Here is a 23,663-nt window from a genome sequence, read left to right as displayed (position 1 = left end):
GGATCAGAGCATTTTTACCCAGTTATTTGGATTAATATTATTATTTCTGATTCTAGGTACATTTTAATATAGTTTAATTGACTTAATATGTAATATTAATATTAATATTTACCCACTTGTATTCATTGTTATCCATATACAGTATGTTATTTCTTTTTCAATTACTTAGTAATATTCATACTTTTTTTAGTTTTTTATTCCAATAAAACAGTTAACTATTATGGAATTAATTTAAATGATGTTGGTCAAATGTTAATACAAGAAATAGCAAAATACCTATTAAGGAATGACAGGCCAAAACACAATACAATTAACGGAAATGTTGGGAGTTTTTAATTTGAATGACTTTGGTGATGAAGTTGCTGACTACTTCATGGTTTTTGTCAGTACTAGTGCTAACAGCAACTTCTTTAATTCTTCAAGACTTTTCAAAATGATTCTCAAAGGGTTTTTCTACTGTTTCATATGTTCCTCTTGCCTGTCACATCATTCTCATTACTGAGCCTTAGACTTCTGAGATGATGGACTGAGACCTCCTCATCTGCTCTCATTTAGATTATCCCTAATCCTTATTCCTTTCACGTCAGTATTACAGCTTTGAAGCTTTCCTATTATAATCTTTATGAAAATCCTTTCATTTTTGCTCTTCATCAACATCTTTCATCATAACACAAGAAATACAGATAATGCACAGATGTAACCACACAGACATCTATCCATCCATTCCCCAAACCTCTATATCCTAACTACAGGGTCATGGGGGTCTGCTGGAACCAATCCCAGCCAACACAGGGCGCAAAGCAGGAAACAAACCCTGGGCAGGGCGCCAGCCCACCGCAAGGCATGCACACACACACACACACCAACACACCAAGTATACACTAGGGACAATTTAGAATCGCCAATGCACCTAACCTGCATGTCTTTGGACTGTGGGAGGAAACAGGAGCACCTGGAAGAAACCCACGCAGACACAGGGAGAACATACAAACTCCACGCAGGGAGGACCCGGGAAGCGAACCCAGGTCTTCTAACTGCGAGGCAGCAGCGCTACCCACTGTGCCACCGTGCCGCCCCCACACAGACATATCAAAGAAAATTATATATGCTCATGTTGCTGTTTCAAATATCAGCGCAAAATTTGAGATACATTTAAAATCTGCATTTGTGACAAAAAGAAAAAAAACAGTTAATATTTTTATATAAAGCAATCTAAAAAGTTCTGAAAATGTGTGTCACCCAATGACATTCAATCAAAATGTGTTTGGTTTCCTGCAGGTTATTGTTTTAAGTAAATTCTGAACATAATGTACCTAGAGCAAGAGTCATGTTCTTGAAAAGTGAACAGTGCTCCTCTTGCAACTGATTTTTTGTCTTTAGAGATGGGTGCTGTATAAAAAAATAAATCGTACTGTAAAATTAGACATCTGTGGGGCAGAATACTGTAATATTTTTGGAACCATGTTAATTCAGACCGTTTAAAATGTATCAGAATCTAAGTTGCAAATGCAGACTTGTCAAATAGAAAAAGTAGCACCATTGGAACTAGAAAGGAGATTAACAGAAAGTAAAGGGACATAAGGAGGGATGAAAAGGTGTGAAGCAATATGAGCCTCACTGTGCAGCAGAGTCATGATGCCTTTGCTGTGGATGCATTCAGTTTTTTTGACAGAAGAAACCTGTCTATTCACCTTAGAGTTTCAAAGGTAAGAGGTCTGCTGCAGTTCCTCTCTGAATTCATAGCTGAATAATTTGAACTGAATATTTATATATTGCTTTTCTCTGTACTTCTTCTTTTGTTAATTTACATGATTTCAGAGTAGTGAGGTAACATAATATTACATTAAGAAAATGACAAAGCACCAGACCCCAGGTTTAATACATTTTTTTTTTTTAGGTTTTCATGGACAAGAAATGGAACACATTTTGATACAGACAAAGACTCAAGAGTCATGATGAAGCCAAATTCAGGAACGCTGGTCATAGACATCAGCACTGGGGGGAAGCCAGATGCATATGAAGGCATTTATCAATGCAGTGCAAGAAATGAACATGGAACAGCAGTATCAAACAACATTGTTATACGACAATCCAGTATGTTTCACTCATTTAAAAATCGTTTACTGATGATTATTCTTGTGGTGATTTTTTTTTTCATTAAATACTTACACCTCTTTGATGTAGTTGATTTCTGTGTGTTTCTCACCTATGTCTTTTCTTTTTAACTGTTGTTCTTCTTCTTTTAAAAGATTTATTTTTAATCATCAATTACATCTATCAGCAAGGTAACATTTTGTCCAGTAATGATAAAGTATGCTGCATGGAATTGGTATTATGTATGTATAAGTCCTTCTGCTCCTGACCCTGAGAGTTTTGTTTTAAAAATGAATATGTAGTAAACTTAACCTACTTGCCCCTGTTCTCCTCTACACCCTCTAGTTGAGCATTAGAACCCTTTGTATATTTCAATGTAGTAGAACCTTAACTGTCCCCAACTTGATTTGCCTTGCACCTGCTTAACCATAAACATATTAAATAAATACAGTAGCAAAACTAATAAATGATGTTTACCTTAGTATAATGCGATGAGGTTGTAGTTGAACTAAAGAAATGATATTAGAGGAAATGTATTGACAAGATGTTGTCTAAGAGCAGTAAGAACAGAGGGAAATTAAAACTTAAAATTGTAAGAAAACTTTATTTGAGACAGCTGTTACTGTATTCATGGCCAAGGCAACAATTTTAATGCATGCAAACTTCACTTGTCCATTAAAATGACAGTGTGCAAAGATAAATCAAAAACACTTCAGGCTGTTTTAAAGGTAATGCAATAAGGATTTCTAAGACAGAAATTTCATTTTGCAGATATTTTATGGAAGAGTGATATTTTAGGAGTAAAAGTTATTTGGTTGAAGAAAATTTGAACAAAATCTTCAACATGTTCATTCATCTGTTCATTTATTTCCTATGGCTGCCAAACAGATTGGGAGGGTGGGTATGCTAATTCAGGGCACACTCATACAAATTTACCAGAGGACTGTTTGGACTTGACAATCAGTCTTATATCATGTCATTAAATATGCTTAAAATGATTGAACCCTGAAAGAAGCGCACATACTGTATATCCTTTTAAAAGACAAACTCCACCCAATAGTCATTTCAGTCAGGAATACTGGAAGGCACTGGAAGGTGGTAATTCACCCAGCACCCAATTTATTAACAGTACTGGTGGTGGCCATTGTTAACCTGGGCCTCAACCGAATCAGTATGGAAATCTGTATTGTTTTCTGCATATTGATGTGGCAAAATATTATACTCGATGCCCTTCCTGACATAACCCTCCCCATTTATCCAGGCTTGGGACTAGCACAAAGAAACACACTTGTTTGTGCACCCCCGCCGTGGCTGAGTTCAGTAATGAATTAATATTACACTGTACAAAATCCATGTGAATGTTTATCTTCAGTTTAGAAAATTATCTCGCCTCATTAATAAAAATGTTTTTTACACTTTATATTTTGATAAAGAAACAGTTTTGTCACTCATGGTGGGAAATGTTTCCAGATTTTTCCTCAAGAAAATTATTATGGTGAAACATGTTTTGTGGACTGATAAAACAGCTTTCAAGTACTATGGAGGCAAAAACACTAACACTGCTGTCTAGCTTAGTCTAGATCTGTTCTTGGCTGAGTTGCCTTCTCCATGTAGTTTTAGTCCTTTTTTTATTATTTTAATGTATGTTTTTGTGGGTTTACTTCAGAAACTCCATACAGCTCAGATGCATGCTGTCAAGTTTGTGAATAGAAATTGCCCTATATCTAGCGTGTGTCTTACAGTCCATCATGGCTGAATTCTGCCTTGTGCCAATGACTGTTCAGCTGTGTTCTGGCCCCTACAACCCTCAACATTAAAAATTAAGTACTGTAAGTGGAGAATAAATTAGGTTTTCTTTCTCCCTTTCTTTTTTAGGATCTCCCTTATGGTCAAAGGAGAAACTTCAGCCTTATATAGTCCAAGAGGGCAGTTCATTGGTGCTTCCATGCAGACCTCCAGTTGGTCTTCCTCCTCCTATAATATTTTGGATGGATAATTGTAAGTAAAGTGTATGTCCTAATTGAAATAAGAGCATACTGTAGCATGGGTTCCCTTGCTTTCACTTTAAACAGTTTCCTTCAGAGTATAGTACCCCATTCACATCTTACTACGGCTACCCCACTACTCAGAAGTTTTGCTTATGAACTGGCTTCTGATTTCCTATGTTGAGCCACAGAAAAGCTGTTGCACAATTTAATATGGGGCGTATTTTAATTACTACTACGCAAGAGCATTTTTTTGCCTTTGTTGGAGTTCTTTTTAGCAGCTATGTCTTCCAGCTTCTCCATGCTCTGCTTAGTCATCTCTGCTCACAGTGTTTCTGCTTCTATCATGACAATGTCATATAATTCTCAATGAGCTGTGAATGGCAAAGATTGAAGCGTTCATTCAGCAATACAGAAGTTCAGGCTAGGATGCATAATCACTAGCCTGCTTCGCATTCACTTTTCAATGAATCTTTTGATAGCCACATCTCCTGGTAGGTGTCGTACCATTTAGTTGTTGATTCTAAGAGTATGCTAACATGCATTTATCTCTTGCTCTTTAAACATATCTCTAGAGAGATTGTCACACCAGACTATAGCAATTCTTGTCTATCAATTCCTTATTTAATGTTATAGCTGCTCTGTCAAAACTCAAATGAGTTCCACCTTTTGCAATTTGCTTTTTCTTGGTTAAATTATCTTAATCCACTGTGCTACTTTCTTCAAAGGTACAGCATGTCTGATAGAACCAAAATAATGTTTTTTGGAGATTCCAATTCTGATTGATTTTGATTTTTAATGATATGCAAAGTTGTGCTAAATTTCTCATCTAAGCAAATAATATCAGGCCTTAATCACATGGACTGTCAATGTAGAAATAACTGTCTACCACTACATACATTTTATTAAATTATTGTACATTTCTCTGTTTGCTCTGAAAGTGGCATGCTCCAGTTGAACAAGACATGCTAAATCATTTATGCAGAATGATGTAGATGCAATGTTTCTGTAGCTTATATAGAGCTAAGAATTATACAAAAGTGAAGCGAAGCACAAGACAAGTTTCCAAAAATCACACTTCAAAAAAAAAAAAAGGATTCTGTGGGAATACTGATCAATTTAAATGATACTGATCTATTTATCCAATTATGTCATTTCTAAAACTAACTGACTGGACCGTTGATGATTTAAGTGTGTCATATTAAAGGGAGTGAATACTTGTATGATTAATTGTTTTGTATTTTATATGTGTAATTAATTTAGACCACTTTTCAAAGATTTGTTTTCACTTTGACATTAAAGAGTATTTTTATATTGATCAGCATCAAAAAAGCCAAATTAAATTCCCTGTGATTCAATGTTGTATAGTAATAAAATGTGAACCGTATGCATCTGTCCTTCAGCATCAACATCACCAACTGTGGAATTAATATTAACTCTTAATAGAGTATACATTGTCCATTTTCCTTTGGTTGGATTCTGAGATTTTTTTTTTTACTGCTTACATGGATTTTAAATAAAGCCTTCTCATTCTACTAAAGACATATCTGTTATCCCACAAGCATATTAAGAAAAACACTGAGTGAAAATGAAAGGACACACCTTGGATAAAACAAACATTTTATTGTGGGTGCCACTTGTGGTCAACTTCTCAAAACTGCAAAACTTGCCAAGAAAATGGAGGCAGAAAGAAACCAAAAAGATTTTCCGAACAAAAGCTACTTTAGTCTAAAGGTGAAGCTAGCTGTCATTTTGACGAAGACTACAGCATGACAATTTAATGGTCCTTAATCAACTTCTTTACCAATTTATTTTTTTATCAGCATTAAAATGTGTGTGTGCTAATACATTTTTGTGTTTTTATCTTTCTACACCTATTATGTCTTTTCAGATTTTCAGAGGCTGCCACAAAGCAATAGAGTATCTCAAGGTTTAAATGGAGATCTATATTTTTCAAATTTAAAAGTGGAAGACACACGAAGTGACTACATTTGCTATGCCAGATTTAACCACACTCAAACAATCCAGCAGAAACAGCCAATTTCTGTTAAAGTTTTGTCCAGTAAGTAAATGAAAAAATTGTAAAACCAAGTATTCTAAAAGTGAAAAAATTAACTTTATGGATTTTGTTGTCATTTTTTGTTTTTGTTTTGCTCTTTGTGTTCATGTACTTGCTTGTGCTTTTTTTTGATAAACTGATTTACATTTGTTTGTGCCCGATTCCCTTTGTGAATGAGCTGATCATTCCATTCAGTCAAGGACCAAAGGCTGCTATAAATGTTCCTTTCTCTTCTTTCCCTTTGTGTGTGTGTGTGTGTGTGTGTGTGCGTGCGTGTGTGTGTGTGTGTGTGCGTGTGTGTGCGTGTGTGTGTTAGGGTTGGGGGTGGGCTTGGTCAATTAAGTGGGCTTCTTTCCCATGTTAGACTTTTTTTTTTGCAATCTTCCTATTGTCTGAAGCCTGATTTACGTCTGCCCACTATGTTGCATGTTTATGATTTCTTGTTGTATTACAGTGGATGCAATCAATGAGACTTTTGCAGCTTTTTTGAATGACACTGAATTTTTTGGTGGTGAGTTATGGCAAAACTTAATGATGACCTTTTAACATCAGTAGAACTAGCACACTAACCTCAACCCTGTACCCATTTAACCATTTCCATTATCAGTATATCTATTGTGTAATCAACAGCGGGGATACTCAAATGTTTTCGCTTCTAAATATCAAATGAGAAGATGAATTATTTTTATTCTGATGCGATAGTTTTCTTATTATCTTACCAGCCTTCAGTAAACATTTTTAAGCTGCTAAGCTGTCTGTCTGTTGCATGTACTCTGATTAAAGTTTTTTGTTTCAAAGTATTAACTTTTCTGGAAGCAAAATAAAAATACGCTAATCTACTGTTTTATGTAACCCTATAGAATTCATTGTCTAATTCAAAAAGTTTTGTTTTATAATACCTCAGCACAAAGATAATGAGTTAGTATAACTTGCAGTATCTGACCACCATGACACTATAAATCCACGTTCAGACAGAGCTGGACCAGACCTCTCTCTAAAATGGTCTAATTAGATTATGGCCATAGATTCCAACAGGAAACATGTATGGAGTACTGTATTCCATTTTGTTAAATTATTCTTGATTATGAATAATATCATTATCATGCACCAATTCTTGAGAAATGATATTCACTATTAGTGCTAGGGACATTACGGTTAGTAGAAGTATTAGCAGATACTATAAAAAAAACTGAATTGACTAGCTCAATGCATTCCAAAGCTTTTTTGCCTCTTCTAACATATTAAAAAAATGGTAAACCTTTACTAAAAGGATGTTTTCTCAGAACAAATGCATGCTATCTAGAGATTGTTTTGAAGCATTCTGGATTTTAAGGCAGCCTATAACATGGAAATGTTCTGCACCATTTTATCACCCAACTTGACATCACAGTTGTGAAGTGCTTCTGTAAATAAGATGATTTGGATTGTACTTGTATCCAAGTATGCATTTTAGTTCTTTAATTACCAGCAGCCAACTTACTCATGCTATGTATGTTACATTACAAGGCACATTTATAATGTATATGCTTACTTTCCTCTACATAGCTTTCAAGTGATTTTTAGCTAACTAATCAGTAATGAAGCCAGTATTAATTAGTCTAATACCAGTCACTTTTGAGTACAGTTTTCTCAAAAAACTAGTTTGAAAGAGTTCAGCTCTTACTACTATTACCATTTTGATTTCAGATTACACAGAAATACCTTTGGAAAGTGTATGGGTGGCAAAGGGCCCAGTAGTGGTCCATGTGAAGTCTGTATACCTTCTTCCATCTGTTTGCCTTCCACATCCCAAAAGAGGTGCCAGAAAGGTTAACTGGAAATTCAGAAGTGGCCCTTTGTGAATGTGGTTGTGTGTTATGTTACTTCTGTATGCAGTGTTTTGTAATAACATACAATATGTTTAGTTACCGAGTGGTAGTAATATATATATATATATATATATATATATATATATATATATATATATATATATATATATATATAAAATATATACACACACACACATCAATAGACTCACCTTTGTATGGCCACTTTCATTGTGAATAAGATCCCAAAGTGGTTTATGTATACTGTACAGCACAACTGTGTACATTTCAAGAAACATGTTAAACAACTTCCACAGTATTGCACAGAAAGGATACAACTGTATGAAAGTCAATATATAAATAAAATATATTATTATTATTCATAGCCACAGTCTAAACAACCTACCAGAGCTTTTGTGTATAGCTTCTATCATGTCAGTAAGGTAATTGCACTGACATTGTTTTCTGTATTACAAACTGCCACCACTTTTTGGTGAAACTTTTTGAAATTCTGGAGGACCTGTTGAAAAGAACAGCATTTTTTCTTAAAATTTTTGAAACAGTATAACAAGCTGTTACAATGGTTGTTTAATGCTTCCGGCAATATTAGTTAAGAGACATTTAAAGTTATAACCATAAAGGGTGTAGACCACTATGTGTTCTGTCATTGTCTGTCCCATGAAAGTTTAAATCTTAATAGGTAGATCATCTTCATTATGAAAATGAAACTTTTGTGACAGTGACATTCATTGTCAATGTACATGATTTTATTTATTTTAGACAGCCCAGTAGGAGAGAGACGTCCAACATTTTTGGTTCCAACTGGACAAAATAGCAGTAAGCTGGTTTTAAGAGGAGAAATCCTGAAACTTGAATGCATTGCTGAAGGCCTGTAAGTGATTTAGGTTTATTTAAGTTGTGTCAAATGTATTTTGGAATATGTCATATTTTACTGTTTCTCTAAGTATTTACTTTACTTTAGGTCAAAAATTGTATTTTCTTTAATTAAATTTGATGTATTGTTTAATGATGTTATCATAAATTTCACCTTGTTTTAATTATTTTATTTTTGCATTTTCTGCAAAGACCTACACCAGAAATACATTGGATGAAAGAAAGTGGAGAATTACCAATTAAGAAAACATTTTATGAAAATTTTCAGAAGACACTTAAAATTGTTGCTGTTACAGAAGCAGATGGCGGAAGCTACCGTTGCACAGCAAAAAATCATTTAGGTTTAATTCACCATACAATAAAAGTCACAGTTAAATGTAAGTTTAAAGTAATTTAGCTTTACTTTAGATTTGTAAATTCTTGTTGTTGCTCATCGGCTAGAGTTTTTTTTAAACTTTCCATGTCAGTTTTCTCTCTTATGTAGGCTGAAAATATACATTAGGTAAATTAAATTAAATGTGTAAATGTTTTTGGGGATTTGTTGTCAAAACTCACTCTGCTGAAGAAAAGCAGATATCAGTTACATTGGGGTAAACAACATACATGTCTCTTGGATATATCAGAAATCTTTCCTGCATTACAAAGTCCAAATAAAAGAGACCTTCAAATTACATTGATAACATTCTCTGTAAAAAATTTTTCACACTTTCCTGATTAACTGCTTCCTAGCATTTGTTTTTGCCCTACTTATGCCATTGTGAATTATTTTAAAACATAGTTTGTATGTGTGTGTGTGTGTATATATATATATATATATATATATATATATATATATATATATATTGTAAGCCACAAGGGGGAGTACTGCCACCCTAACCTCTGGACACAGACAGGCAGGACACAGGAGGCGGCTTCTCTTATTCAGGTCCTGAGAGTGTTCCAGGTGGCTCATCACTCTTACCTGGAATCACTCCTGGGTGTGATGGAGGACCTCTACAGGGCTCTGCAGCTTCCCCTGGCGGCCCCCACAGAACCCAACAGGGCTTCACCAAACTCCAGTTCCCGACATGCCCTGCAGGAATCCGTGGTGCCACAGCTGTCCAGGAGGGCTGCCCTATAGTGTCCCAGAGGAGGTATTGCCTCATCAATGCCCTTTCCCCTAGTCCTTCCGCCCTGCTGGTGTCCCGGCCAGGTAGTAGTCGTGGCGGTCCATCACAATATATATATGGTGAAAAGATAACAGGGGGACAGAGAAAATGTTTAGGGTAGCCACCCCGTATACTTAAAACAAAAATGCAAAAAATCGGAAATCAAAGGTCTTTATAGACTGAATTAATGTTAACAAGCTGGTGATTTTATTGCCAGTTCAGAGAAAGTGACGTTACTGGGGCCAGAACTGGAAGTGATGTCACTGGGGTTGAACCAGAAGTGATTTCATTGGCTGCCAGACCCGGAAGTGGTGTTGACAGGCTCTGGCAGGATTTCTCTCAGTTGGTCTTCAAGGTGAAGAGAGAAAGGGTTAGTGGATGTTGCCAGCTCCTGATCCAGCATATAATTACTATCTTTCAGGCCCGTTGGCGTCCTCCTATTCGCACATGTGTGACAATGTACATACATATATTCACACTACTCGTTAAAAGTTTTAGAACACCTCGGTTTATCTTCAAATTTAATCAGTTGAAATGCAATGAACGGCCTAAAATGGTGAAAAGGTAAGCAGTAAACTGACAGAGGTTCAAATTTAAGTTTAGGTTAGCAAAAACTGAAAAAAGGAAACATTTCAGAATATTACAAATGACTCTTCTTCAGGGAACAACAAATAGGTTAAAACCTACAGATGTTCCAGAGCAATTCAAGTAAATTAAGCCTTGCAAGCTGAAGCAAACAATTTGCAGAGGTGTCCCAAACCCTGCTGCTTACTCTGTCTTAAAGCAGAGTTGGAGCATACTGTGTTACTGCACCTTCTACACCCTAGAAAGTTGTAAATCCCAGTGATAACGACATGAAAATGCCAATTAACAAATGAAATGAGACAGAGCATTATTACCCTTAGAAGTGTAGGCCTTTCATTTAGAGAAATTGAAAAAAAAAATCAAAGTATCAGTGACCATGGTCTCCTACATAATCCAAAGGCAATTGGAAACTGGAACAAACTCCGATAGGAAAAGATCTGGCAGACCCTAAGTCACAAACCAGATCAGAAGACATGTTTCTGAGGGTCACCAGCTCGCATGATAGGCACCTCACAGCACAACCACTTCTAGCACAGCTTAACGGTGGTCAAAAAAGCAAGTCTCAGTTTCTATTGTGATGAGGAGACTTTGTGCTGCATGTATGATAAGGCAAGTGGCAGTAAGAAAGACAGTCCTTATAGCACAAAATAGGGTCTTGAAATGCTGTGGACTACTGCAGACTGGCTTCAGAATGACTGTTTTAAATTAACTTTCACCATCATGTTTATAATCTCATATCTCAAATCATTTTAAACTAATGTGGATTGTGCCAATTTGGTTAGTTGTCTTGACTGTTTTATAATCTTCTGAATAGTTATTGGAAGAAATTTATCTGGTCTACAGCAAAGCAAACAAATGTTTCAGTCAGGTTGCTTTTACTTTGTTTGACATTAAACTTGTTCAAATGCATGTCTGTTCATTTTTATTTTATTTAATGCAGCTGCACCACATTGGATCAATGAACCAAAGAACCTTATACTAGCCCCTCAAGAAACAGGCATTCTTCTCTGTCGTGCTAATGGCAATCCCAAGCCATCTATCACTTGGCTAATGAATGGAATTCCTATTGAAAGTAAGTGAAATATGTGAAGCAGATTTTAATTTTAAACTGGGTTTTTTGTTGAAATTTCTAGCTGTTGAAGTAAATGATTTACACAGATGTGTCCTTTTGTAATTCATTAGATTCCCCTGACGATCCCAGCAGGAATATTGGTGATGATGCCATTGTGTTTTCTGATGTGCAGAAAGACTCTAGTGCTGTTTATCAATGTAATGCATCAAATGAATACGGCTACTTGCTTTCCAATGCATTTGTTAATGTACTTGGTAAGTTCTAATTCTAATGCAAAAATCTTTTGTTGATGTAATGCTAAAGAGTATGATTGTGTATAGTTATTTTCAAATTAGAGAGTTTGATTAGTTTAAAACTTTGTCATTATTTCTTTTTTATGTTGCTTTTAATTACAGCTGTACCACCGAGAATTCTGACCGCATCCAACCATCTTTATCAGGTTATCATTAGTAGACCTGCATTATTAGACTGTTTGACATTTGGCTCTCCAGTACCCAAAGTTCAATGGTAAGATGCAGCAAAGCCTTTGCCAAATAATCAATTCTAATTAAACCATCTTACTAGCATAATGTTATGCACTGGCATGTCATTCATATAAAAAACAGTCTTTAAATGTATTAATGTATTATGGTCAGTAATGATTAATTGTATGAAAAAGTATGTTAGAGACAGCAATGTTCAATGAGATCAAGCCACAATATGGATTTAAAAAGTTACACTATGTTCTAGCTCACAGTGAAAGTTCATTAACACATTCACGACTAAATCATTCAGTGCACCCTAATTCCTTATATTTACTTATGTTTACAAAATGTCAATTAAGGGAAGACATGCTTTCATTTTTCTTATGTATTTTTATCTTAAATGTTTAAAACATTTTATACATGTAATGTTTAAAGTGTTAATGTGTTATCCTTCATGAATGTGAAAATTATATTGGCTTTTCATAAAGAAAGTAATAGTTCTTTCTTTTTTTCTTGTTTCAAACCATGGGAACGGCAAGAAATACTGAGTATCATTTATCTTCAAGCCATTATCTGAGGTTGTGTAGGAAACAAAGCGTAATTGTTATATTCAGCTTCTATTCCAACCCCTCAACTGCAGACAAAACACAAAAGATATGGCAGATTTATTTGTTTGGAAATATTTTATGGTTTTTCTAATACATTTCTTTCACTCAGAATTAGCAGTAATAATCATTACAAATTTGTGTATCCTGATTGAATATGGAGTTTTGAAATATTTTACAATTACCCCTAAAGAAAAATTGCACAACTATTGAAACTGTTCTCATTGAAAAACATATATATTATGTAAGGCACAAGCAGTACCCAAAATTGGCAAGTATCTTTCTACTTTTGGTAAAGTTTGAACAGCAGAGTTGTTCCAAAAATTATTTAAAACAAAACATATTCTTAGAATTTCTGTGTGTACTTTCCTTTAAGTTGTCTCATATACAGTATATTATATTTTGTGCTGCTTCAAAAAATGTGGGGAGGAATGTTATACAGGGTAATCCACATTTTAGAGAGTTATTTTGAAAGACCTTCTTGCAAAAAGTTTACAAAATTCAGTATTATTTGCTAAATTACTAGTTGTGCCTAGCATTCACACCAGGGTCCCTCTTAACCATCACCCATTTGAGATTCTGGTCCTCATCCCACTCTCGGCATCCCTCTCTCTGATGTGGCCAGTTAGCCAGGAAGACCCCTTGGTGGCTTCCACTCACAAACTGTTGTAGCACACAGTACCTGGTGAGCAGGGTCGACTGTGAGAAAGTGAGCCCCACGGCCAAATTAATGGTGTTGACATTCCTGTTTCATACAGGTAGCAAGCTCATCTGATATTTCCAAAGACGCCACAAAGTCATCATTGCAGAATTCCAGGATCCTTGTCTATAATATTGTCTGCTAAAAAAACAAAATAAGAGAAGATGGTATTTCTCCAGTGTGCAGTAAAGGATTAAACAAAGACTTTTTTATTCATTATTAATGAATGCCTGTCTTTAAAACTGTGTAATATGATTTCTTGTTGTTTATAATTACATTGATTTAGATCATTAAAATATCATTAAAATATTTTCTGTGAAAGGTTCAAGGACAACCATGCTAGTGTTCTGGATGGAGAACCTTATATTGTTCATGGAAATGGCTCTCTGGAAATCCATGTTGCACAAAAGGCAGACAGTGGGAAATACACTTGCGTAGGAATTAATGAATTGGGAAAGGCAGAGAATGTGGTTCATCTGGAGGTTAAAGGTGAGCTGTCTGTTTGAGTTATAGCACTGTTGAGAATCACGGGGGCTATTGAAAGCTACAAATTTTATTCTGAGTCAAGCACATATTATACGCCAGTTTCCAGGGAGAGCTTCTAATGGCTATTTAATCAGAGTCACACAGGTATTTTTGTAAATAATCTAATGTTTAATATTAAAGTTGACAATCAGTTGCTTGTAATAAATGCAACCGTTAACAAAATAATCTTAATTCTTTATTTTTCCAGAATCTGTAAGAATTATTGCACAGCCAGAGTACAGAGTTGTGCAAAAAGCTGGAACAGTGGTATTTGAGTGCAGGGTTAAACATGATCCAAGCCTTGAACTCACAATTACATGGCTCAAAGATGAAAATAGTTTGCCAGAGGATGAAAGGTATGCCATTGTCATTTTTAAAAGTGAGTGTTTATAGCCATGCCTTGTCTATAACAGCCTGTGTGTTTAATTCAGTGTGTGAATACCAGTGGATGACATGTTCTCAGAATTTCTAATTGTGCATATGTCGTAAATATATATATTTTTTTATCTTTCCACCTTTTTATTTTGGTAAGATACAGTATGTTTTTTAAAAGCTTTCAAAATAATAGCATTAATGTAACCTACATTTACTTCTGTTTATCTGCAGTCCCAGTTTATTTAATGCGCTTTGAGCAAGAGAATTGCACCATGTAAATAAAATGTATTAGGTTTAACATCTTTGAATTCATGTTTTAAAGGTTTGTTGTTGGTAAAGACAGTCTTACAATTACTGATGTTACAGAAGTTGACGAAGGTACTTACACTTGCATTGCAAATACCTCCCTGGACAAAGACATTGCAAGGGCAGAGCTAACAGTTGTTGGTAAGATGAATTTCTGACTCTGATGTTTCACTGAAATAGTTCAAGTTATTGAATCTGGGTTTTCAGTCAACAGTTTCAATGTTTACGATATGCATTGCAGCTGACACTGTGGATGGGCTGATATCCTGGCCAGGATTGTCAGAATAATGGAAGGGCAGTAGGAGTCGGCCACCCAGAGCAATAGGGTTCCCTCCAGTACTCTGAGGGGGTGCATACCTCTGGTCTTATCCCTGCTTGGGCACCTCCAGGGAAGCATAAGAGGTGTAGTCTGAATATCTTGCCCTTTTGGGGTCCTTTGGTGTCTCTGGAGGGAGATATTGGAGCACAGCTCCCTATCCTTCGAGAAATTCCTTTGATCTGGAAGTGCTTCTGGGGTATGCCTCTTACATGCCGGAAGTACTCCAGGTGTCTGGCTTTATAAGGAATGTCCCCAGCCTAGCTGGGTGAGTCAGAGTTAGGAATGGAGCAAGACAAAGTTCTCCTGGAAGACGAGGAAGAAAAATATTCTATTTGTGAAAAAAAATTACATTACAAAGGTAATCTGTGAGACAGTGTTTGTGGATATAAAAGTCCTTTAGGAACTTTTTTTGGAATCACCTCAATCATCCACTGTGTAAAGTAATAAGTGCTTTACGTTTACAGATCTTATACTAGTAAAATGTTTGGCAGCAATTGTTATGTAAACAGCTCTCTTTTAATATTGTTTTTTTTTTTCAATTTAAGTCTATGTGACACTGGAGAACTGGTGATGAATGGCCAATCACTGCCTCTTTATGTGGCTTCTTTCTGTCTGCAAAAACTTTGACATTTCTTTTGTCAACACCAAAATACCCTTTCATTCACAGGGAAGGCCCTGTGCAGAGATTAAGATGATCTCATGCCAACCTTACTTTTTCTCTCTCTTGGGCAGCACTCAGCTGATTTTGACCACTAGAATGTAAAGTCTGAGCTAAAAAAAAGCACAGCCAGGCTTCCGCAGTCTGGCAAAATCCCCTCTGGAGAAATCAGTGGGACTTTAGACACATTATGTACTGTATAGATGAGCCTCAAAAGAGCATTGTAGTGTTATTTTATGTATTTGTCCCCTAAATGAACAATGACGTGTCATTTATTGTTAATTACTATTTAGACTGTGAACTGTCAAACTCAGTTGTTTTAGTGTCTATAGCCAATCCATTTTCTAGAATTATTTGAGTATTTTTTGTTATTTTTTAAGGAACTTTGTAAAACAATGTATTAATATTCTAATTATTACTTAAATCTTACCTTACTCTTCTTGCAGCTGCTACTCCAACTCCACCTATAATTTACGGTAAACCTAAAAAAAATCTACACAAATTTTAGCTGAATTTTTTTGTTGTTTTTGTACATTTCTCTTTCTCTTTCTATATACATACAAGGTATATACAGTACTTGTATACTGTATGTATAGAGGGAGCTAGAAAGATATTTTTCAACAATCATGCATGCTGTTGTTTTGGCAATGTGCTTATTTTGGTTTTTATACTGCAGCTCTGAAGATTTGTGACTATTTGTTGCTCATAATATTTTGCTAACCCCAAATGTTATTATTGAGCTGCTCTCAATACCTTTAGGCTTTTATTTTCTTTCTTTCTTTCTTTCTTTCTTTCTTTCTTTCTTTCTTTCTTTCTTTCTTTCTTTCTTTCTTTCTTTCTTTCTTTCTTTCTTTCTTGTTCATTTCAGACATCTTTAATAGTTTTCTTATCATGTGGTCAATTAGGAGTTATATATAAAAAAACACCCACAGGCCACCTTAATGGCGCAGTGGTAGTGCTGCTGCTTTGCAGTAAGGAGACTGTGGAAGATTGTGGGTTCGCTTCCCGGTTCCTCCCTGTGTGGATAGTGCTTTGAGTACTGAGAAAAGCGCTATATAAATGTAATGAATTATTATTATTATTATTAATAAATACACTTATCAGAGCAATGTACTCATCACAGCCTCCCTGCTCCAAGTCAAGTCAAGTTGGGGAGCATGCACTAGTACAGTGCGTTGCCGCACCCACTTCACAACAAAACAACTCGGGATCCTGGTTTGAAACCCCCCAGGCAGACACGCAGTCCAGTCCCACCCTCTGGAAATGACCCTCTATCTGCCGCAGCCAGGTTGTACGTGGGTGACCCCTTGGTCAGGTCCAGCCACTTGGGTCCCCAACAATGAGAATCTTACGAGCCGGATCACCCTCTGGGAAACGCGCCACATGGCCATAGTGCCGTAACTGACACTCCCTCACAGTGCAGGTAATGTGCCTCATTTGGGACTCCATGAGCAACCGCTCATTCGACACAAAGTCAAACCAACGGTACCCAAGGATTTTCTGGAGAGACACAGTACCAAAGGAGTCCAGTCTTCGCCTCAGGTCACTGGATAGCGTCCATGTCTCACAACCGTATAGCAAGACATGAAGCACCAGGACTCTAAAGACTTGGACCTTCGTCCTTTTGCATAGATATCGGGAGCGCCACACACCCCTTTCCAGCGATCTCATTACCCTCCCTGCTCCCCACTCACATTATCAGACCACCCCTCTTAAGCTAAGTTCAAATGACTAAATGCCTCACACAGTGCAATCTCCTCAACTCCTGACCCATCATAACTTAAACTACAGTTACAGCCCATTTTGATCAGTTTTCAAGATTTCTGTTCTGCAGTTTTCAAATATTTAAACATGCCACTTACAGGTAGTTGAGGAAAACTGCACTTACTATACAAATGACAGTAATGTAGTCACCATCTGGAGCCCTACATGTCAATATGAAAACATTAGGAGAATGAGCTCCATTATTAAAGTGTGACTCCTAACCACGTTTAAAGAGATACAGTATTGAACTTCAGTATAACATTGTGGACAGAACATTAATGCAGAATGTAAAGCGGCATTATACACTAATGTGGAATTAAGAGCTGACAAATACATACATTCTCTTAGGTAATTTGGCATATAAAATCATCTTAAAGAGATGTTAATATAGTTAACTTTACCAGCGCTCTCATAGATTGTGTTTATACTTGTTTAAAATGGTAATATAAAGTATGAACAGCTTATAGCTTTCCCCTGTGTAATTCTTACTGTTTAAGTTTTTATATTTGACCACTTTATGAGACAGTGCTCCATTTTCTAAACCTGCATTCTAAAATATACTGACATGGCAAGACAGAGCTAACCCTAGACACAATACCATTGTGTTGGAATGCACCCTCACACATACAGTCAGTATGTTAGTCGTCAGTATAGGGACACCATATAACTCAACATATTAGAATGCCCATGGCAGAAAACCCATGCAGATACAGGGGGAAAAAAGTAAAGGTGCAAACTCCATGCCAATAGTGATGGAATTTCAAAATGAACCCATTTCCTTGGATCTATGAGAAAGCAGTGTTTACCACTATGACACCATGCCTCACACTACTGGCAATTTTACATTAACAAATACAGAAATAGTTCTAAACCAAAAAAAAACATAAGATCTTTGATTTTTCTATGCATATTTTTATTACTTTTCTTTGCACAAGCTAAAAATGCAGTGATTACTGATCTTTTAAAGACCAGCTGCAGTATTGAAAACATTAAAATGTTAACTGTTTTTGTTTATTTTGACACATTGAATGTTATTCTTGGCTTTTAATATTGTTTCCATAAAAAATTATTTTTGTATTTATTACCACTTTATTTTACCATATTTGTTTCAGATGTGGCATTTTACATTTGTGGTTTGTTTATTATCATGCAAGTATGCCTTTGATGACCATTTTTTTTTACTTCCACTCCACCAATAAATACAGTATGTATATACATGTACATACTGTAATAGTTTAATAGTGTGAGTAGAAGTTGTTAATGTATTTCTTAATGAGCATGTGTTATGACTTGCAGATTATCCTGATCCTCCTAGTGATCTGGAACTGACTGATGAACACGAAAGAAGTATCCAGCTTACATGGACACCAGGAGATGACAACAACAGTCCAATTGAAAGTAAGTTTTGTGTTCTAATAAATAACTTGAATCTGTGAAATGTCATACAGTATATACATAGACATTTTAAATATAAATATTCATGAAAACATGCTTTTTCTATGTATTAAATTAATTAGAGCATTTCAGATTAAACAGAGTACAATTAACAGCAATTGTTTAAAAAGCATATTCTTCTATATGGTACATGACAGTAGTAGGGAGATTTCCTGCCTTTAATGACAGAGTTCATTTTTGTAATTTCATACTTGAGTGAATGTGGTTGCTCAAAAGGATACGCCTTTGATTAAGAAGCCTTACTGGAAGATTTCAGTGTTCACATCTGGTAATGATGGAGATATTTGAACAGGCTTGATGGGGAGGATCGGCCAGCCTAATGAATATGATTTGTGACTTGTTATTGGATTTCTGATCATGGATTGTTCATAAGAAATATCATGTTCGACCACAATGTAGTACACGGTGCCAGAATACCATGGTTAATAACTGTCCTTATTCTTGTGTCTTTTGATCTGAAGCCCTGTATTCTAGAAATAGAAAGATATCAAGCTGTTATTTGATTACCATTGGAGGGATCTACTGTAAAACATACGCATTGATAGTGAATATATTCCGGAAATGTGTAGCATATTTTTTCTATTGCCTTTGGAAGAGTGTCTCCTGAAGTTCAAAAATGCAGAAAGCATCAGACACTCTTTTGCCACCCTTTATAAACTTGAAGAACTCCACCCTAATCAGCCAGTCTGTCTCTACCTATAGCCTACTTTGCATTATGTTTACCCCCAGAAAAATGAGTCAAAAATGCTGATTTTATTTTCAACAAGAAAAATTTTAGTACATGTAATAGAAACGTGTAAATATCAAAATGCCAGTATAAGTACAGTAGGAAAGGCATGTTGAGTAGTTCATTGCTGTATTAATGCAGATTTAGTACACTTTCTTTGTGTGAAATGTTTTGACAAAGTCACCAACACACAGTCTATTGTTACAATCGGGACCGTAGAAGTGTGTTCCTTTGCACACTTTTCTTATAATATTTTTTTCTGTAGCTTGATCATAAGAGGACATGATCGATTCACCCCTTTTATTATTGTAAGAGGCTAACGTCTTTCATTGCCTTCCACTTGATTACAATCATTCTGCTTCTTTGCCACACACCAACTTGCACCACAGTATATTGTCATCACTATAAGTTTCAGTTTGTTCTAAAATTAGCTTTACAGCTTCTTGTTTACACTCCATTGTGTTTTGGTTGAAGGCTGTGTTCCACTCAAGAACATTGATGAGTTACATTAGAGTGGCAAAACACAGAAATATTCATCATTTTTTGCAGCATAATATTATTTTATCCCCTAGATGGAAGCAGAATACTGTCCTGAGCATTATTTTGAGCTTAATACTGTAAAGTGGATCCTTGCACATCACCCCAAGTCTGACTCGTGTTTAACTGTAACTACATATAATTCCCAAGTCCATGTCACGCTCGGAGTTAACGGCAGTGTGGTTAAGGTGTGTTTCATTTACTGAAGGATTACATTCTGTAGCCTCAAATAGAGATGGAACAATATGAGTTCTGCCTTGTCTTTGGAACAGTAGAATAATTCTTATACAGATAGTGGAGGGGATTAGCCATCCATCCATCCATCCCTCTATTTTCAGACCCATGTAATCTAATTAAGAAACAGAGAGTACCAGATTCTATTTTAGCATTATGGGATGCAAAGCTGAAATTAATCTGGTTGTTATGCAAGCCCATAACTGGCCACAGCCAGATCCACATTCCTATTCATTTATACTGGGAGAATTTACAGTCAGCAATGCATGTATTTGAGGTGTGGGAGGAAAGCTGATGCAAATAGCAAAGTGGGCCTGAAACTGTAATTTTATCTGACTTTATTTATGTAGATCTCTAACTTATTTACAGTATTAATAATACCTTAAAAACTACACTATATTTTTTTTACAGAATTTATAATTGAGTATGAAGATGGACTTCATGACCCTGATGTTTGGCACAACCTAACAGAAGTGCCTGGACAAAAGACTACAGCTCATTTGAAACTTTCTCCATTCGTCTGGTATTCATTCCGCGTTATTTCAGTCAATAAAGTAGGAAGGAGCCAGCCCAGTAGTCCATCACGACAATATCAGACACCTGGAGCTGGTAAGGAAATTATTCTTTGAACAATATTTGCTTCAAATTTTTTGTTACTATGTGTCTACACTGTCATTTCAGAATAAAGTAACACCATGTTATATATATTGACATGGCGAAAATTATAAAAAAAAAACTCTCTTTACAGCACCAGATGAAAATCCTATAATTGTGAAAGGAGCAGGATCTGAACCTGACAATTTTGTCATAACATGGGAGGTAAGTGAGTTACTAAAATCACCATTAATTGATAAATGGCAAACTGCAAAAGATGGGATGGGTCTGGAAATGTCCTTTAGATGTACAAAATTTGCATTATGTTTAGTGTTCTTATATTAAATTAATACCTGATAACAATAGTAAAAATGGCTAATGTTATAGTTTATGAAAAGAAGTAATGATTAGAATCAGTCTGTTATACTGTAGATTGTTTTTTCAACTTCTTTCTGATATAAACTTAAACATATTAACTCATGAAAAGTAATTAAAATCCTAAATTGCTCATTACTATTAGAACTGGTTCAAGTCAATGAGCTCTCCTAGCGCCAGCCGTCAGTTCAGTTTATGTAATTAACTAGAAAGAGACAAGCAAAATTTGACTGGAGATATGCAGCTTTTAAAACCATAAACAATTGATTATCATTACAATATAGCTCACAAATATACAATATAAAAGCATAAAGTATTCTTTGAAACTTTCAACCATGTCCCCTCACGTGTGATCTGTGCCATAGTTGTTTGGTCTGTAATAGAAGTGATGTAAAGTGGTACATGCAAAAATTTTGGAAAGTTCTGTTAACTGAGGACATGGATACAGAATTGAAAGTTTTCAAAGGACTGATTAAAGCACAAAAACAAAACTTTGCAAGCTTCTTTTTGTGATCACACCATATTTACTCTCAGAATGATTAATAATATTTATTCCTGGACCCCTCTCAGTTAAATAGGGAGACAGAAACAGCTCAGGAAACAATATCTAATCATGATTCCACATCCTTTCAACAGTATATCTACATTAGCTTTTTATAATAAGTTTCATGAGGGTGGCTGTGTCAACCTCCAAAAGAGGAAAAAAAAGAGCTTTAAAAATTCTATTATTTGTCATTATCTTGTATTTTCCCAATAAAACCATTTACTTAATGTCCGACAGGTTCTTGAAGTTTTCACTTATGTGAATGGTTTGTTCCATACCAAAAATGTGATAAGCAGGGTCTATGAGACAACACAGAGAAAAAGCCAGCTGGCTATAGTTTCAGGGTAGGGATTTAAATAGCAAAATCTATAAACTCACTGTATGTTTGTGTGTGTATAAATATAAATTTATATAAATAAATAAATAATGAATGTGATATGGTAGAATGGGAGATTGGCAACATAAATGCACAGCTGGCAAATCTGCTGAAATTATGTGATGCAGTTATGTCAATATTGACCAGAATCTCAAAGGAATGTTTCCAACATATTGTGCCATGAATAACTGAGGCTGTTTTGAGTACAAAACCAGGTCCTGCCTAATACTGTGTAGGTCTTCCTCATGCCACCAAAACAGGCCTTGTTTTGTGGAGCATCACACTGCCTCCGCAGGCTTCCCTTCTTCGCATAGCGCATCCTGTTGCCATCTTTTGCCCATGTAAATACACATGCACACCTGGTCATCCACATGATCTAAAAAAATGTGATTCATCTGACCAGGACACCTTCTTCCATTGCACCATGGTCCACTTCTGAGATGCACATGCCCATTATAGGTGCTTTTGGCAGTGGACAGAGGACTGCAAGGGCATTCTGACTGGTCTGCTGTTACACAGCCCCATACACAGCAAGCTGCGATGCACTATGTGCTCTGACACCTTTCTGTCATGGTCAGCATTAATTTTTTTCAGCAATTCTGTGGGATCAGACTAGACAGATCAGCCTTCCATGCACATCAATGAGCCTTGGATGCCCATAACCTGTTGCCGGTTCAATGGTTGCCCTTCCTTGAACCACGTTTGGTAGGTACTAACCACTGCATACTGGGATCACCCTACAAAACCTGCCTTTTTTAGAAATGCTAGAGTATAACAATTTGTCCCATTTTTCCTGCTTCCACCACATCACCTTCAAGAACTGACTGTACACTTGTTGCCTAATATATCCCACCACTTGACAGGTGCCATTGTAACAGGATAATTAATGCTGTTCAGTTCACCTATCAATGGTTTTAATGTTGTGGCTGGTCGGGGCTGGATGGACCTAGTTCCCTTTCCCAGATTTGAGGTTGCCATTTGCCCACTGGTGCAGTGGGACTGGCATCCTGGGAGCAAGGGATAGAGGACCCCTTACCTGGCTGGGACACCAGCATAGTGGATGGATGACCTGGATACAGAAGCACTTACTTGTCTGGAGGCCAGAAGAAATGTGGGACTGTGGGAGACTGTCTCTCTTGCTCAGGTCATTCCTCAGTACACTGAATGGCAGTATCACCTTTGGCAAGCCCCTGTTTGGACGCCCCACAGTGTAGCATGGGAAGTGTGGTTCCATAGGTGTATCCAGCAGGGGGCGCTCTTTCTCCCCTGGAATGCGTTTCTTGATGCAGAATTAACTAGAACCAATACTATCCCTTTTGTACCAATGGCGGAAAATAATTACAAGAGGGAGAAATATGGTACAAAAAGAGATACCTGTATATGTATTTAACTTACTTTAAAAGATAACATTCATTCCCAGAATATAATGCATAATCCTGTATACATACATATTCAGGCCGGAG

General features: G+C 36.1%; 1 protein-coding gene across 17 annotated transcripts in view; it reads left to right on the top strand.

The window, feature by feature from the left end:
• The window catches only part of nrcama (neuronal cell adhesion molecule a), a 221,522-nt gene that overhangs the window by 164,036 nt on the left and 33,823 nt on the right, over positions 1-23,663 (top strand). For 9 of the 17 annotated variants that reach the window (XM_051935713.1, XM_051935677.1, XM_051935693.1 and 6 more), the window contains 16 exons: positions 1,898-2,094; positions 3,970-4,092; positions 5,971-6,141; positions 6,593-6,649; positions 8,724-8,835; positions 9,030-9,214; positions 11,511-11,642; positions 11,753-11,896; positions 12,038-12,149; positions 13,734-13,900; positions 14,145-14,292; positions 14,634-14,758; positions 16,041-16,070; positions 18,655-18,756; positions 20,723-20,920; positions 21,060-21,130. In XM_051935713.1, the coding sequence (XP_051791673.1) occupies positions 1,898-2,094; positions 3,970-4,092; positions 5,971-6,141; positions 6,593-6,649; positions 8,724-8,835; positions 9,030-9,214; positions 11,511-11,642; positions 11,753-11,896; positions 12,038-12,149; positions 13,734-13,900; positions 14,145-14,292; positions 14,634-14,758; positions 16,041-16,070; positions 18,655-18,756; positions 20,723-20,920; positions 21,060-21,130 (2,074 nt within the window). The remainder of the gene's footprint in view (positions 1-1,897; positions 2,095-3,969; positions 4,093-5,970; positions 6,142-6,592; positions 6,650-8,723; positions 8,836-9,029; positions 9,215-11,510; positions 11,643-11,752; positions 11,897-12,037; positions 12,150-13,733; positions 13,901-14,144; positions 14,293-14,633; positions 14,759-16,040; positions 16,071-18,654; positions 18,757-20,722; positions 20,921-21,059; positions 21,131-23,663) is intronic. The other 8 variants (XM_051935704.1, XM_051935689.1, XM_028811021.2 and 5 more) reach the window with 3 other exon arrangements.

Source organism: Erpetoichthys calabaricus, chromosome 1, assembly GCF_900747795.2.
Source record: "Erpetoichthys calabaricus chromosome 1, fErpCal1.3, whole genome shotgun sequence".
Classification (NCBI taxonomy): domain Eukaryota; kingdom Metazoa; phylum Chordata; class Cladistia; order Polypteriformes; family Polypteridae; genus Erpetoichthys; species Erpetoichthys calabaricus.
This window is presented reverse-complemented; position numbering and strand designations above follow the sequence as displayed.